The sequence below is a fragment of the Nanorana parkeri genome, unplaced genomic scaffold (genome assembly GCF_000935625.1).
Source record: "Nanorana parkeri isolate BGI_ZX_2015 unplaced genomic scaffold, ASM93562v1 scaffold22, whole genome shotgun sequence".
Lineage (NCBI taxonomy): Eukaryota > Metazoa > Chordata > Amphibia > Anura > Dicroglossidae > Nanorana > Nanorana parkeri.
The window spans coordinates 3,114,342-3,133,049 of NW_017306290.1; the positions used below are offsets into that span (position 1 = coordinate 3,114,342).

The window sequence follows — 18,708 nt, forward strand, 5'->3', positions numbered from 1 at the left end:
GAGGAGGCGTGGCCAGGGCCGAGGGAGAAGCGGCCCGGCCGTCGGAGGCTGCGGTGCTGCTCCAAGAAGCGGGTGGAGGAAACAGACAGCGATCGGCGCTGCCGAAGCGGCGGAAGTCCACTCGCCCCCACGCAATTTTCACTCGCCACTTGCGAGGGGGCGAGAAATTTTGAGCCCTGGATGTGAGGATGCTGAAGAAGATTCCAATGCTGCAGGGAGGGGGAGACAGGCTGGAGGGACCCCAGTGACAGCTGGCCGGCTCGGAGCTTTGGGTGACCATAATTTTGTTTAAGCACCTAGACACAAACAAGCACTTAACCCTGCCGGGTAGCCTCACTGCAAGGGTTAATTAAAAAAATCCTGGAGTTCCTTCTTTAATGGGGGCATGAGCTATGGTTGCATATGCACACTGTAGCCCTGGTCCTACAAATTATAATTTCACACATGTGCCCTATATTGGCTTTAAAGGAGAACTATGAGGTGAGTGTTTTTCACTCATGCTCATAGCTATCTACAGGGGCTTTTGCACTCGATTAATCTAAGAAAAACTGGGCGTTACTCCTTACATCTGCTCACTTAAATTGGCTGCATGAGCCTGTATTAATATCATTCAAATATGTGAAGCAGCGCTATCACCCAACAAGTAAACAAATAATATGTGCAAAAACCAAATATTATAGTGAACAATAATATTGGGAGAGAAAAGAAAACACATATATATATAACTGAGCTTCTACGCGTTATGTCTAATTGACTTCATCAGGAAGCTCCCTGATGAAGTCAATTAGACGTAAGGCGTAGAAGCTCCCTGATGAAGTCAATTAGACGTAATGCGTAGAAGCTCAGTCAGTGACGTTAGAACGCCTGGAGGAAAAGAGGAGGACAGATCTAACATCCAGGAATGAGATTCTGATACGCGATTTTATTCATTTTATATGAGTGTATTTTTTTTAAATAAAATCATTTCATGCATACGTGGTGCGCTATGATTTCCACTTCTGTCTTTGAGAGATCTTTTTTGGGCTGTCGGTAGAGTAGAAAACCGTTAAGATCAGGATTAGTCTCATCTGAAGGAAGGAAGATCACAGCTACAAACAGTGTGAGGAAGGAGTTTTACCCTACAAGAAGAGCTTTGAGACCCAAGGGTCTGAACACGGAGGTTAGAGGCTTATTTAACAGAGCACTGGCTTTTTATGTGCACTTCAGCAAAAAGTACACACAAGAAATTACAAGAGTGTGCAGAGTGACGCACAAAGAAAAACTAAGACAACACTTTTTTTTTTGAGAGAGAGCTGCCTGCTTTTAATGAATTTATGAACACTTTGTTTCAAATTATGTGTTTTATACACATGAAGCCAGTGGATGTAGTGTATCTTGATTTTGCAAAAGCATTTGATCTAGTACCCCATAAATGTTTCATTTACAAGCTTCAATCTTCGGGCATTGATGAAATGGTGTGTACTTGGATAGAGAACTGGCAAAGTGAACATGTCCAAGGAGTATCAATAAATGGCTAATTTTCTAATAACAATATTTCAGTTTTTGCTAATGATACCAAAATTTGTGGGATAATAAACTCAATAGAAGATAAAACAATATTACATGAGGACCTGGATAAAATAGGGGGGTGGGCTTCAGCATAGCAGATGAGGTTTAATATTGAGAAGTGTATAGTTATACATTTTGGAGTTAAAAATACACATGCAATCTACTCATTACTGGGCATCCTACTGGGGGAATCAGAGGTGGAAAAAATTTGGGTGTCCTAGTGGACAAGAGCCTTAGTAACAGCATGTAATGCCAGACTGCAGCAAATAAAGCAAGCAGGGTACTATTATGCATAAAAAAGGGAAAGACAAATCTATAATTCTGTCCCTGTACAAAACACTGGTCTGGCCTCATCTCGAGTATGCAGTTCAGTTTTGGTCACCGATCCACAGAAAAGATGTTCTTGAGCTGGAGAGAGTCCAGAAAAGGATGACAAAGCTAATAAAGAAGTTAGAGGACCTAAACTATGAGGAAAGACTGCATGCAATAAACTTGTTTACTCTTGAGGAGACTGAGAGGGGACATGATATTAATGTACAAATTGTTTAATGGTGATGGGATAATCAGTGATAAACTGTTTACTGTTAGTTCACTCAAGAACACAAGAGGCTACCACCTGAAACTGGAAGAGAAAAGGTTTAATCTTAGAGGAGATTCTTTACTGTGACAGCTGTAAAATTGTGGAACTCCCTTCCACAGACAGTGGTCTCAGCTGAGCGTATGAAATAATTCAAGACCAATCTCGATGTTTTTCTCAGATAGCAAAACATACAGGTAATCTTAATAACTCAAACACACACACGCACAACTACATGGGTTGAACCTGATGGACTTGAGTCTTTATTCTACCTCATCAACTATGTAAATATGTAACTTTATAAGGAGCTAAACAATCTCCATGCAATAGTCACAATTCTTCTCACACTCTTCCCTCTGCTTGCTTACCATTTTCTACTGCACTCTTTATTGTGTGAGCACTAATGATTGTACACACTGCACAATGTAATAAAATTACTAGAAAGTAGGCAAAAATGTACATCCTTTACCTGTATGTATATAACAGCTCTATTTTCACATATAGAGTTTTTTTTTCTGAAATGTGCTAATTCTGCTAATTTATGCCTTGGCTTAATATATATAATTAAAAAATAAAATAAACTATACTAAATAAAAAAAAAACCAGAATGGTTTGACTATTATAGAGAAGTGGATTCCATATGCTGCTGCATTTTGGTTTTTTTGTCAGGGGTGAAAATTAGTGGATGGTGAAGTTTCAGGAGGATAGTAATGGTTGGTGTCGGATTAGAAGAATAGGATTGGTTTGTGAGGGCATCTCCATAACTGCACTTAAGGCCCTGTCACATGGGGCAGTCTATTCGCATCCACCAGTCAGTTTTCAGGCAGACCTTTTACAGTTTACAGATTAAACAAAAAAGTGATAAAAGATTTGTGTTGGTTCCAAAGAAAGCAAGCCAAACTTACATACCTCACTCTTCAATTTGCTGCCAGAAAACCTTTTGGAAAATAAATATGAAACATTAGACAGTGAGACAGACATACAGCATAAAATGAGATTATGATAGATAAATAGATAGATAGATAGATAGATAGATAGATAGATAGATAGATAGATAGATAGATAGATAGATAGATGTTTCCCCAAAAATAAGACCTACCCCGAAAATAAGACCTAGTACGATTTTTGGGAATTGCTAAAATATAAGACCTACCCTGAAAATAAGACCTAGTTGTGATCATTCCCAGGGCCGGTGGTGGCATAAGTGGGAACTTGAAGAGCGGGGGGAGAGAATCAGCGGTGCCAACAAAGCCAGCGCTAGAGGAAGCGAGGCGGCACTGGAGTGAGCAGATAAGCCGATGCCTCCTCTAAAACCCCACAGGCGGAGTGATACCAAATGCACTCTGCCTGTGAGGAATCGATAGTGAAAGTGCGCTTCGCTCATTCTGGCCAGTGATTGGTTAGCAAATTGCTCTTGGAAAGGTACGGCACCCCTGATTGCCATTGCCCCCTGATCACCATATTTTTGTACATGAATACATGTAAACTTTTCTACATGAATACATGTGGATTTATTTACATAAAAATTTTTTTTTTAAAAATAAGACCTACCCTGAAAATAAGACCTAGTGTGGTTTTTTTTTAGCCAAAAAAAATATAAGACAGTGTCTTACTTTCGGGAAACACGGTAGATAGATAGATAAATAGATAGATAGATAGATAGATAGATAGATAGATAGATAGATAGATAGATAGATAGATAGATAGATAGATAGATAGATAATAGACTGTAGGCGGAGTGATACCAAATGCACTCTGCCTGTGAGGAATCGATAGTGAAAGTGCGCTTCGCTCATTCTGGCCAGTGATTGGTTAGCAAATTGCTCTTGGAAAGGTACGGCACCCCTGATTGCCATTGCCCCCTGATCACCATATTTTTGTACATGAATACATGTAAACTTTTCTACATGAATACATGTGGATTTATTTACATAAAAATTTTTTTTTTAAAAATAAGACCTACCCTGAAAATAAGACCTAGTGTGGTTTTTTTTTAGCCAAAAAAAATATAAGACAGTGTCTTACTTTCGGGAAACACGGTAGATAGATAGATAAATAGATAGATAGATAGATAGATAGATAGATAGATAGATAATAGACTGTACACAGTAGAGAAACAAAAAGTAACTGTTGTAACCAACTGTAGTGTTTACCTAAAAAGACAACAAAAAAAACCCAAGCATATCTCTTTAACACCTTACGTTGAAGTTTTTCTGTGAATTCCTATAGTGTAAATAGGAAAGAAAGATTCCAAGCAGGGAGTAGAAGTGAAAGCAATTTTTAAGCCTCTAATGCTGTCTGGAAAACACTGTAGTTGTGCAAAAGTCACAAACTTTAGTTTATCTTAATCTGAGTTCTCTTTAACTCACTATAGCCAGATTCCAGCAAGTACCCCTCCGTGTCACTAGTGGCATACTTCCTGAAGTTTGTGCTATGTACCTTCCTCTTTCTGTTCCCCTATATCCCTGGTCATATCCAGGATTTCCAATTCAGCTCTAAAACTGACTGGTTGCTGTAAGAATATTCTTAGTACTGATATTTACATTTACGTGTGTGAGACAGCGAGGAGCCTGTAGTGGATGTATTTTCAAACTCCTATTCTGCATTACAAGCATATCAGACCACCAACCCAGACCACCAACTAAAGTGACTTGGGTGTAATAGGGCACTACAGCATTGCCTGAATGAAAAAATACTAAGCTGGTGCTGTGTTTCCTGCATGCTTTTTTTTTTATTTTGTCTGTAATGAATCTTTAACAAACAGCTTTAAAAATACAATAATATAGAAGATGAACATGATGATGAGAAGGATGATAATGTATTGTTCTTAGTATCAGTAATAATACTGATCTGTTTTACAAACATTTCTACCTTGTCAGCCCTTTTCCAGAGTACACTGAATGATAATACGCACTGCTTTCCTTTATGCCAATGCCGTAGTAATGATATCTGTACAAAGAAAAGCAAATTTTTATGATAGCAGAAATAAATCATGGATGGAATATGAAGTTACTTTGACCACAAATATGAAAATTATACTTTTTTACCACTGGACAAATTGTCATTTCTAAAATAAACAATTTTAATCAAATGTGCAAACTTTCAACAAAATTCTGAACTCTAATCCTGAACATAATCCTAAGTACTCATTTAGACAGGTGTGCATGTCCGCACACTGTGCACACCAGGGACTTGCGGTGAGGTCAGTGGCAGGTGAGGCACCCCCCGGCTTGTCGACGCTGCAGGCCCAGTCACCGAGCTATGTGTTCATCTGCTGGTGGCAGCTGTGACCACTGCAACCCTGGTAGTTCCACCACTGTATAGAAGACTACAAATCCCAGCAATACATTATACAGCAATGCAGAATCCCAGCAGTTGTGAGCCCCAATAATAAAGGTGCATGTCCTGGGTGCATCCCTGGAAGAAGAGGGCCCCTGTAACTAACAACATTGCTGGTTATCAGGGCCCTCTTCCTCCTGTTTGGGCCCCCAAGTAGCGGAACACTAGGGCCCTGTCACAGCTGCAACCACTGCAACCCTGGTAGTTCTGTCACTGTTCCAAATTAAAACACAGCGATTTAGACAGGGCCAAGAAAACCCTGGGCAATAAATCAGGATGTTTTAATGGACATGTAGTTAGATTTACTGTTGCAGAAGTCATCACAGTGACACAGTTTTTACAAAAAGCCTGCACACAGAGTGGTCCCCTGAAAGTGTGTGGGAGGAGAGACCGCTCCGTTGTGTGGTATGTGGGAGGAGGGAAGGGAAGAGCCTTCCTGTCACTCACTGCTGTCAGTGAGAGGCATCTAAGATACTGTAGATGCCTCCACTGCAGTATTTTGATTGGACGGCTTGAACCAATGGTGCTTTGCGATTGGTCCAAACCGTCCATAGAGTTCAAGCGCTTTGACAGAAGTCAGAGGCTTCCAAGAGCTCTGCCTTAGGTTAGGTTACAATCAGCATAGCTAGGAAAGCCTCCACGCTGATGTGTTACCTAACCTGGGCTGGACAGAGCACCGATGATGAAGCACAGGAATGTGCTTCATCTTCTGTTTACCCAGCACTTCAGCTTCTGATGCAGGAAACACTGTAAGCAGTGCTTCATGCTTCAGTGATCACAGAGCAGATCAGGGAACAGATGTTCCCCAGTCTATTCCCGCTCTCCACCCTGACACTGTGTGTTGTGGCCCCCCAGAAGAGCAGGGGATCTGAAAACCATGTTGGGGGACAGCGAACCAGATCACTTGTAGTTGACAAGCTGGCCCTGCCTGCCTGACATCATTGGTTGCTAGGAAGCCAGCAGTCCTAGCAACCAATGATTGAAGCAGTGGTGGGCCTGTACTGGGTTATGGCTGGCAGTGGATGCACCGGCATCTGGTGCCAGTTTATTTACTGTCAGCCAGCCAAAACCCAGTGCAGGTCTGCAATCACAGTGTGGACAGGTTAGCCACTTGGTCCGAGTCCGGACTGCAGTCCGTCCATATAGTGACCGCTGCCCTAGGATTACCTCTTTAAACGCTATTTTAGTTTACTGATATTTTTCTAGTTAAGAAAAGAGTATCATTGTGTAAATAGGTTTATGAGATTACTAAGAAAAAATGCATTATTAATAATGTATAGGGAGGATCCCTTGTTTAGATACTAGGCTTGTATCAACAGGCAGCAGAGGTAAACAAGGGATCCTCCCTATACATTATTAATAATGCATTTTTTCTTAGTAATCTCATAAACCTATTTACACAATGATACTCTTTTCTTAACTAGAAAAATATCAGTAAACTAAAATAGCGTTTAAAGAGGTAATCCTAGGGCAGCGGTCACTATATGGACGGACTGCAGTCCGGACTCGGACCAAGTGGCTAACCTGTCCACACTGTGATTGCTGACCTGCACTGGGTCTAAGCCCCGTCTAAGACACTAGGCTTGTATGAACAGGCAGCAGAGGTAAACAAGGGATCCTCCCTATACATTATTAATAATGCATTTTTTCTTAGTAATCTCATAAACCTATTTACACAATGATACTTAGACTCTAAAGGTAAATCTAGCCGTGACCTTTGAACATCTACTATCCTATTTTTCCATTCCTGCTTTTTTTTATAATTTGACTTTAAGATGCTTGGACCCCAATGTCTTTATAATTGAATTCAAATGCATTTCCTAGAGTCTTTACAGAGTATTTCCACTTTTGCATCCAAAATTGAAAAACCCCCCACTATATGTTTGTTATGTGTCCCTATTCACACATTATATCTAAAAAATAATTGTCAAATATATTTCTTATCTTTTAGATGTGTTTGAGTTCCAGACCTTTGCATGCTCCTCTCTCAATTTCAGTAACAGGAAACTCTGATTGTCCTAATAGAAACACTTAGGGCAGGCTGAGCTCCCCCTAAGTAACATACATTGTCCTCAGATCTTTAACCCTTAGTTAGGACAGACAGTCCTGCCCCTCTAGTTTACAAGTGATAATGAAATCTGCCAGCACAGTGAGAACTAAGCAGGATTTTTCAGTCCTGGAATTAGCAGGAAGAGCATCTAATAAAGGGTAAGCTGTTATTTTATTATATTTTTTTTTAAATGTATGCTATGTGAACGGGAACATGTAATAAATATAAAGTAGATAATATCCCAATTTGGCTGCAGAAGTGGAAAAACACTTTTAAAAAATGATAGCACAGGCACCAATGTTTAGTGAAAGGTTAAAATAGGTCATCCATTTTAAACCCTATTAACTTAATACACTTGAATCCATTTAACGTAAAGTATATGGTATAAACATTGTTTGCTTACCCTTTCTACAAACGTTTCACATTGCTCTTACTGCATATCGCTTCAATTTACTCAATTGTTAGTTTTAAAAGAAGGCTGATATTTAATTTTCAGCATTTATGGCTTCTTTATTTGAAAGATACTATACATTTCCTGCAGCATATGTTCACTTTTTGTGTGTGCACCCACAAGAGCTGTCTTTATCATGCACTGCCACAAACAATGGCTGATAAGCAGATTGATATAAGGAAGCTATCTCGAGCCTGCAATAACATGTTATCACAAGGCCAGCTGTCATGTCATTTTTTCAGCATGTTCAATCACATCTCCTAAATAAGGTTCTGCTATTTGCACTTTATCTTTAAAGAGCTAAAAATAATTTACATAAACACAGTAGCTAGATCTCATCTCATTGTTTATGATGGAAGATGAGAGACCTATCTCTCCTTGTTCCAAATATTCCCAGTGCATCCTAAAGCCGACCATACACTGGTCAATTTTTGTATACAACATTCATGTGAAAAATCTCATCAGAACATTCGATAATGCCATCAGACACTTGACGAATGTCATTCAAAATGTTGTTTGATTTTAACATTTGATTTGGAATAAATGGTGTTTCCTGAATGAAAATCAGAATTTTGTTTGCAGGAAAAAAATCTCCCTTCCTGCTTCTTCAATTTTTTTGTCACTGCAGTCTAAATCAATCGTTGATTTGACCTCATCAAAGTTGAGCAAACAATCTGAAAAAAGTTTTTTCAAAACAAAATTCTACTGGTGCATGGCTAGCTTAAAGGAGAACTATGGGATTAGGGCTTTTCCCCATAGTTCTCCTAAAGGTAACGGGAGGACACAAACTAGCGTCCTCCCGTCACCCAAAACTCAGTATACCGCGAGCTACAGCTCGCGGTATACTGAGACTCCGCAGCCGGGACAGACCTCGACATTACTGTTGAGATCCACCCAGCTGCGTGATTGACAGCTGGCTCTGCCTATCTAGAGGCAGAGCCAGCTGTACCCGCCCCCTCCCCCGTTCGTTCCACCAGTCAACGCCGAAGGATCGGACAGGGGAGGGGGGGAATCCCTGGCAGGGGAGAGGGGGAATCCCTGCAGGGAGTCGTGAGCGACAGTCACGGCTCTCTGCAGGGATAGGTCGAGAAGTGAGCGAGTGACGGTATGTGTTCGCTCACTTCCCGATCTATAGAGCCGACCTGTGACAGTTGCATTGTCACAGGTCGGCTAGAACTATAAGGCTGAGTGATTTTCACTCGCCTCATAGTTCTCCTTCAAGTCTTCACTAAAGCTAGCCATGCATCACAAAAACCAACCCAAAGGCCAACATTTAACCAGTTTGTCATCCAAACAGAACATCTCTATTGTATGGGCCCACAGCAGAAAAATAAAACATAAAATGAGCATCCCTCCCTGCTCTTCAAAATCCCAGCAGATATTGATCAGACACCATAATCTTCTTGTGCATGAATATTAGAGTTTGCACTCACCACTGAAAGCCTTAGTAAATCTAAGTATCTTAATGACCCTACAAGCAGTAGCCTATGTTCACTAAAATAAATCCTTGCATTTTATGGTTGGCCATTGTTGACAGGTCGAATTATGTTTGTTTACTGGGGGATATTCATAATCACTAGTACAGTTTACTAAGTCATAAAATACCGGTCTTACTTTGAATGTCCTCTGGTGCCCAGTCTTCTTGTGGTCAGAAGAGGAAACTTCTGTCGAATCGTCTAAAAACATATATACATACATTAGACTAATAATAAATAATAAAATGTTATGTTCTAAATGAAAGGTACAGTACTGCTCTATTTCAAACAGTTCTCCAGTAAACAGTGCAGTTATGCAATAAAGACTTTGCTGTATAGTTGTATTGCAGCAGTGCTAATGTTCAAATATCAAGATAACAGTTGCATCCCAAAATCCAAAGCCAATTCTTTCTCACTTTATTCAGTAAGGTCTTCTCTTTTTCCCCTGCACACTTCTCTCACTTTTCTTTTCATAGCTTAATCTTTCTAACTTTCCTTCCCCTGTTAACTGCTACTTCTAACAGTCTTTTATTCTTCTCTTTCAGTCATAGTACAGTACTCTAAAGCTTAAAGCCCAGCTCTGGGCACAATTAACGTAAACGCTGTATAGCAGACAAACATTCCTGTTCCTCAAAAACCAATTGCCATCAAGTAGACATACTTCTATATTCTGTAAATCAGTTAATTTTCTTGCCGGGATTATTACAGCTCCCACTATACTTCCTGCTCGCTCTGGATGTAAGCATTACAGGTCTCATACACCCCAGAAGATCAACAGGTATTTTTTATACTCACTGTAATCTTTGGTGCCATGCTAAGATCATGCTGCTGTGAACATACCAGTCGTGGGTGCTTGTATTCTTTGGGACCTGTTACTACCTCACAGGTCAGTGCAATGTAATGCAGCTGCACATCCCTGTTTCCAGAAGCTAAAATAACATTTATTGTTCTAGCAATGGAACAATAAAAAAACACAGCACCTCTCACCAACACGTTTCACCCCCTACTGGAACTTAATTATAGAACTACATTTAGAGGGGCTAAAAGGAAAAAATCTAACCCTGTATGGATAGCCTTAAAAACAGGGTTAAATGTCATTTTTTAATGTATCCTCCTCAACTGGGCAGCGTTCCTTACCCATTTACTTTATATTATTACGTTTACTAATTGACAGGTGCACTTTAACGGTCTACGGTAAAGCACATGCATTGTTTTAGTGTGTTGCAGTACCATTAAAAACAAATGTGAGCATTACTGATAGGTGTGGATGGGCCCGTAATGTATTCGACTGTGCCATCAACTGCAAATTGCCACATGTATGGCCCCCTTTCTTCATGCTAATTTCTAGCAAAATTAAGAGGGATTTGCATAGACAACACATTATTCTAAATGTTTGTTTCAGGAGATCAGATAATCTTCATCTTAGTAATCATGGTGGCTTTAGAAACTAATACATAACCTGTTAACATGCTAGATTTAGAGGTTTATTTTTATTTGTCATTGCAAAGAAAGGTTTTTGTGTAAAGCAGTTTTCTCAGATAAAGAAGATTTTCCTCAATTGGTAAAACAATACCATAATACTAATTTAATGAATAGTGATTTGTTTTCCCCACACAGCCCATATTACATATTAGTTTCCTAATACTGATTTTCCATGTCTGGACAGTTGTTTCAAAGGCCTTTCCTTTGGCTTCACCACCATCAATATTTCTAAGGTTTCACAATCTAAAGTAAACTTGCAAGTGGTTATACATGGAGATTAAAATGTTTAAATATATTTTCTTCCGTAGTCCTCAAATTATAAAGTACTGTTAACCTGGCTGATTTTCAGTTTAGGAATGACTAGTCTATAATCTAACAGATAACTTGAGGGAGGCCAACAATGTACAGATAAGTTTACACAATCCAAGTAAACACTTTATTCAACATCAGTTAGCAAAACACATGATAAATGATAGATGGTTGTGAAAGTTATAGGGTAACATCACTATCAAATAGTGTATTTTTGATCTACAACAAGTCAAATTGTTCATATACAAAACTAGAGACAGCGTACAAATGGCACAATCATGTAGGTGTCTCCCTCTGTATAAGAAAGAGGGAAATTCTCATGTAGAAAGCTAGTAGGAGACAAGCCTTGCCTGGAAGTGGCAACAGTGCATGTGCAGTACCTTGAGCTTTTACTTTGCTTCATGGCAGAGAAAAGTCTGGTCCCTCCTTTAATAGCAAATGTCCCTTACTGCCTTACACACTTCTTATTAGTACAGTATCTTGGAGTTTAGAAGCTGCTCAGAAATTGTAAGTAATTCTTGAAATCAGAAGCATTGACTGTAATGATCAGGCAATCCACAACCACCAATGTTCATATTTAAGCTACTGATGCATGCTACACTATGCTAGTTATAGGGGGAAAATGGAAACTATCCAAATGCTCTGAACAGCACATTAATGGACTCTGAAAGTGATTATGGACCATCAGAAGATACTTTCGGACCCGAATCCCAAAAAACAAAATATAACGCAAAATCCGAAGTTTATTGGGGGTGAATCCTAATGCTAAATTCTGCCCATTTTCAAGACTTATGGGCAAGCTATTGTAAAAAAAAACACATGGGGAGTTGTGAACTGCCATGGAAAGACATTTAACGAAGCAGAAAAAAATGTTACAATACCATACTGCAGGAAGAGAATGCTTTTAATAAAACTTAAAGGGTGACGTGAAAAAACACCAATTATTTAAATTTCAGGCATGGGAGATGCCTTTAAGCTGTATATAGTATTATGAAACAGTAGGATTTCCACTCCATCAGTGACACCATAATCCCGCTATGTGTAATAGATTTTTTTAACTTGTACATTACAACTTGAAAAAAGGCTTTTTAGGTAATAGGCCTGAATTCACCAGTGGAAGTAGCAGCCACAACAGATCTAAAAGCTATAGGAAAGTTTACTCTTAAAAAAAAGCTAAAGCGCTCAACTTAGTACAAATTAGCCAGTGGCAAAAATGTTTAATAGTACAAGTTGTGTGCTTTTTTCACAGTACCCCACTGTACTGTCAAAAAGTTCAATAAAATGTCAAAAAGTTCAAAACGAGTGCACAAAAACACTTCAAAACCACAATTCCACATTCCGCAAACTCCATCATCCCTGTATCACTAATCATTCCCAATATATTAAGAATATAGGCTTCAGGCATGTGTCTGGAAGACATTGTATACTGTCAGGACAGTAAGGGAACACTTGAACAGACAGCAAAAAGAAAGAGACAAGGCATGAAACCGTTTACCTCATAACGGTTGCACGCCTTCTTGAACTCTCTTCAAAGTTCTTTTCAACTTGCAGGGCATCTAGCACAAGTTTTTTGGCGTAGACTGTTATTGTTTTCTTTTTCAAAGGCTGCAGTGATGGTTTACAAAAAAGGCAGCTCTTGAATTGACTGCTAAAGAAAAGAAGAGGGGCTGCTACACCGTGGTAAACATGGCCCTGTCCCAACTTTTTTGAGGCCGTGTTGCTGCAATCAATTTCAAAATGACCCTATTTTTTCTTAAAATGGTACATCTTCTCAATTTAAACATTTGATATGATTTCTATTTTCTAGTGTGAAAAAAATATGGCTTAATGAGATTTGCACATCATTGCATTCTGTTTTTATGTAGATTTTACACAGCCTTTTGTGGAATTGGGGTTGTAGTTCCTTTTTGGACCACTTTCATATTGTGTTGCCATGGCTGCAACAAATTCAAAAAGGATAATCGGCAGTTCATAGATAATGTAACTGGAGTTAATTAAGACCAAATATAAGTTGGCAAACAGAGGTAGGCATGTAAACATGCCCTGCTCTTTACTACACAGTAGGGCCTCTGTGTAGTAAAAACCAGGAGATGTTTATGCTTGGAAGCTGTCATGAATGTGTCAGCTTTCTGCTCAGGGCTGGTTGGTTGCTGGGACACCAATGGTCACTAGTATCCTAGTGGACACAGTGAGCACTAGTGTTCTGGCACAAGCATTTACTCATCCCCTGCCCCATTCAGCTGCCTGCTGAGATATTTCACGCAGCTGAATGTAAACAAAGAGGCTGGGAATGCTGGCTGACAGCATTACCCAAACATGACTATGGAATCTGTCCACTGCCATCCACTGAATCGCAATTTAAGTGAACTTGATGGAAAACTAGTTCCACCTTCCTTGTGCTAGCATCTATGGAAATTGCCCACTGCCGTCAGTGGCAGACCAGGTGGGGAACTCCGAGAAACAAGTTCCCCTATTAGGTCCATCAGCAGACAGCATGGGTGTTACTGAGCTGCACTGAGGACAGAACTGTCCACTATGGCCAGCCTCCATACACAAAATCATGTACCTGGTTCTAACACAACATGATATCATTTGAGAAAAAAATACTAAATATACTACTTAGGCACAATTACCAAGTCTATATGCTCCGTGTAACATAGCATATCTTAACCTTTTGAATTCAGAACCACTTTAACCGCAAACAATCATCTCTATCACCCATTTCAAAGGGTGATGTTAAGAGACCATTCACGCAATAGCGTTGTGTTAATCATGTGATACCGTGCGATCAATGCACGCTAGCACACAGCACACCTAGCATGTGTTGCCATGCATTTGGTGCATTGCCATTCGTTTTAATGGCACCCCAATGCAGCTCTCGGCCACAGTGTGTTGCAGTGTAACGTGTGGTACAGCAATACTGTGCGTTGCAATGCAGTGAAATGTAGTGCATGCAACTAATGATGCCCAGTAGGTGCATTGGGGTGCCATCAGAAAGTTGGATCGAAGCTGTATGTCATAATATTATAAGATTTTTCCATGTTTATCCTTTTTTAATTGTTTTAATAAAAGTATACATTTGCATATTAGCTACGCAAAGTGGCAGGCAGCTGCAAATAGAGAGGGAAAATCTTACGAGGGAAGGACAGACAGCAGCCAAAACTAAGGAGGTTATTCAGTAAAGAACCGAAGGATATAGCCGTTGCTTCAGCTAATTCTTCAACTCACTTTGGCCACCGGAGCCCTTCGGTTCAGCAGAACCGAAGGGCTGCTGTATGGGCTATTCACAATAGCCCGTACAGCAGCCGAAGGCAGCTGAGCCGAACGCATATGAGCCCAGAGGCTGCCCCCCCTTTTGAATGAGTAAGGGGTACTGGTACCCCTACTCATTCACTAAAAGGGTTAAAGTAAAAAGTAAATAAAGAGACCACACTTTTTTTTTAAATAAATTGTTTTTATTTGGTTTTCACAGTTAAGGTACAACAGTACAACATACATCGCCTGAGTTCCAACACTCAAGGGCACATCTTACAAAACAGTTACAACAACCTTCCTATCCAGATGTTATTTCTGCGCATCCTGTTTTCAGCATCTTCTGCTCTCGCAGACAATGTGTGCACCATGCGTTGCAGTTCAGTAATGGAGGTGGTATGCTCCCCCACCGTGTCCTCTAGGCCCGATACTCTATGTTCAGCCTCAGACAAGCGCCCCCTAAATTTATCCAGGTCACTGCGGATGAGTGTACATTCGACCGCAATATGGTCTATTTTGTTAGTGAGTGCCACTCTACTAGCCTCTATCGCTGTCAGGATAGCAGCAGTCTGTATTTCTGGCTGGTGCCCAGACTCCCGTGGGGGCGATGGGGCCAGCCCCTCCTGAGCCACCAGCAATTCCCCATCCATGAGCGCGGACGTCTCACTCACCACCTGAAGACGTGCAGAGGGAGATTCAGGCAAGATGGCCGGCGAGGGTCACGTGTTCCGTCTGCGGCTGCGGCGCTTGTTCCCGGGCGTGGAGGATTTCGTTGCCCGATCTCGAGGGCATACTCCTGCGGAGTTCCAGCATTGTTCCCCCCAGCGGTCCGAGCAGCAGGAAAGTCCCCCAACAGGATGGATTAGTCGCATGGATCGAGGTAAGCTCAGCGGAGCTCACTCACACGAGTCCTGTCTCCTTCACATCCCGGCCACCAGACCACACTTTAAGAAAAAATCCTTCAATTCTGAAAAAAATCCTTCAATTCAAAATAAAAAGTTTTTGACAAGTCGTTTAATAATAGAAAAATCCAAAAAATTGATCCACCGACGAAATTCAAGGGTCAATCACGATGTCCAATGTTGCCCACGAGGACGACGGCAAGTCAAATTTTTTAAAAAAAACTGCCGCCCACCTGACCAGTCCAGACCCAACAAACTGCTGCCACAGAATGAAAGTCTGACATCACCGCTGGCTCCATCTATTTGTTGACATTGTGCGGCAGCTGTCAAACAGGTCCCTGGCAGAATGAGAACAATGGTCGGTGTAACCGCTAGCTTCTCCTAGTTGTTGACATTGTACCGGTATCATTCTGTGGTGGAGGTTCATCAGATGCGGACAAGTTAGAAGGCGGCGGGGTTTCTTTTATTTCAACGAGTCGGCGGCGTCATGGGCAACACTGGACATCGTGATTGACCCTTGGATTACGTCTGTGGATCAATTTTGGGGATTTTTTTTTTTTTTTAAAGGACTGGTCAAAAACTTTTGTTTTGTTTTGCTTTTGTAATTGAAGGATTTTTTCTTAATGTGTGGGCTCTTTATTTACTTTTTACTTTAACCCTTTAGTGAATAAGTAGGAGTAAAAGTACCCCTTACTCATTCACAAGGGGGGGCAGCACCTTTATTAAAGGGGTTACCCCAATGCAAATGAGCCCCCCTGCCCGCAGATCCTCACAACCACTGGGTCATGGTTGTGGCACAAGAGGCCCTTGTCCCTCATCAGCATATGGACATGGTGCTTTTTCAGGGGGACCCCTGGAAATGCACCCTCCCAATACCAAGGGCATGTGGCCTGGTATGGTGCAGGGAGGGGGGGCCTGCTCGCTCACCCTCCCCCCTTTCCCGCCATGCCAGGCCTGTGCTCAGATTAAGGGTCTGGTTGGGAATTTTAGAGGCGACCCCACTTCCCCCCCATTTTTGGGGGTTGGGGTTCCCCCTTAAAATCTCTACCAGACCTAAAGGGCCTAGTATGACTTTTGGGGGTAACCCCACACTCTTTATTTTTTACTTTTTAACTTGGGATTTCTTCTAACCTTCCTACCAGACCTAAAGGGTTTGGTATGGTTAGGGAGGGGGACCCTACACCGTTTTTTTTTCTTTTGTTTACATTTGAACCGAAGGGAGCCAAAGCCAGCAATCCTATGTCCATAAGCTGCCCACCCTTCCCCAAATTTAGGTTTCTTTTAAGGTTTTTTTCATGTAAGGCTGTCTCTGCCCTGGTTAGGCAAAGACAGGCAGGGACAGCAAATCAACCTGGATACACCCTTAAAGAAGAACTACAGGCAAACATTTTATTAACCTTGCTACCCCCACACTGCAAGGGTTAACTGCTAGTTTTTGTCTAAGGTTAAAAAATAAAGTTATATTCACCTGATCTTTAGAGCCAGCAGCACTCCATCCAGCCTCTCTCCTCTTCCGCAGCGGTAATGGTATGTCCCTCGACATCCTCATGTCCCATACACTATATTGGACGTGATGACTCAAGGATTCCTAGACTGTTGCAAAGGAGGGAGAGAGACACTCCAGGGACCGGTCTAAGAGCTGGCTGACTCGGATGATCAGGTGAGTATAACTTTTTTTATCCTAGACAAAAATGGGAAGATAACCCTTGCAGTTACCCACTGTAAGGGCTAATACCATTTCTGTCCAGAGTTCTTCTTTAACAAAATAAGACAGTCTTATGATTATACGCCACCCTGTAAAAGAGGCTGCCCATCCTGCCCCACATCTAACTTACTTTGTTCCTGCATATTAAAGAAGTGGTGTGGAAAAACTATCAGGAGCTGTTTTTTTTCACCCTGCCTGTGGTAAATGGCACATACAGATACTGCTTGCTAATGTGCCCTTTTACTCCTCCTCTTCCAAGGCACACATATCAGGAGTTTTTATGGACTCCTAATGTGGCCTTTTTCTCCTCCTTTGAGGTGCGCAGCAGACACTTTTGGGGGCTTGCTAAATCATCCTTTTCCATTGCCTCATCCTCTCCCTCAGGCACAGATACCAGCCATTTCTATGGATTCCTAATGTGGCCTTTTCCACCTTCTCTTCAAGGGCATATAGCAGCAATTTAGGGTAGCTACTAAATAATTAGAAAAAGGTTTAGTATTCCCCAAGGAGGGATGGTGCAGCGACTTGGCCCCCCTCACGCTCTGCCTCTTCCCCGGCTTCTCCCCGCCCCTGTCTGTCACTTTTGCCATCTATGTAACAGTAGTTTGAATGTATTTATCGGTTTAGGAAATGTAAAGCGCACTGGTAAGTGTTATAGAAAAACAGTATAGAGACACACTGTGTGAATGCCTTCTGTTCTCGGGTGGAGAAAATAAAACCTGATGTCAGGAGTAAACATATATGTATATTTTTTGATTTATTTTAGGAGTCTCCGCATAGATGGGGAGAGTGGCCCGTGTTTGTAAAAAAGGGCGAGAAGACGACAGAGCTCTGTTTTTTCAAAATCGGCATACATATGTATGAAAAAAGGAAAACAAAAGGAACAAAAATAGGTCAATATCCAGATGTAAAAATAGAATTCAACTCACGGTGGAGTGTGTCCTTATGTAGGGAGACAATTTTGAAGAGGAAAAATGATGTTCCCGTTGTTGTAACGACATCCGGTGGAAGATAAACAGGAGATTCAGAAGATGTAGCTGTATCTCGGCTTATTACGCTAGTTGTTGTAGATCGTTGCCTTAACTGAATTCCCGTATTCGTTCCGTAGGTTTTAATTTGTATTTTTTCAAGATGATTGAAGAAGAAAAGAAACCCGCGATAAATCAGGACAAAGGAAAACAAATGTTATCTTGGAAAACAATGCAAAGTGACTGGATGTCCTTGTTCCTTTGGTTTGAGAAAAACTAGAGATCTTTGAGAGACATTGCCGTCAAGCATGTAACGCAAGCTTGGTAGTAACTATGCAGGTTTCAGGAGATAGCACTATCTCGACTTTTCTGTTTGTAATGAATATAAGCCTTCACTAAAAAATAAAGTCTCCTTTTCTCTTCCCTTTCTCTTCCCTTTCTCTTCCCTTCTCCACAGGAGACTTTAGGCAAGCAAGTTCTTGCTAAAGTACTAGACTCCAATTGCTTCCTGATAGATGTTCCAGGCAAAAACACACATAAGCGGGCCTCAGCCGAGGCAGCCACACAAGGAAAACCTTCACTGAACGCCTATGACGCGTTTCACCCCCTACCACAGCGGGGCTTCATCAGAAGGGCGTTGGACTGAACAA

The 18,708-nt window shown here is 41.1% G+C and overlaps 1 protein-coding gene across 1 annotated transcript in view; it reads right to left on the reverse strand.

Moving 5' to 3' along the window:
* The window catches only part of RFX6 (regulatory factor X6), a 68,869-nt gene that overhangs the window by 38,148 nt on the left and 12,013 nt on the right, over nucleotides 1–18,708 (reverse strand). Inside the window, exons 4-6 of the mRNA XM_018563838.1 lie at nucleotides 9,580–9,641; nucleotides 4,997–5,074; nucleotides 3,035–3,062 (exon numbers count right to left, since the gene is read on the reverse strand). Coding sequence (XP_018419340.1) covers nucleotides 3,035–3,062; nucleotides 4,997–5,074; nucleotides 9,580–9,641 — 168 coding nt within the window. The remainder of the gene's footprint in view (nucleotides 1–3,034; nucleotides 3,063–4,996; nucleotides 5,075–9,579; nucleotides 9,642–18,708) is intronic.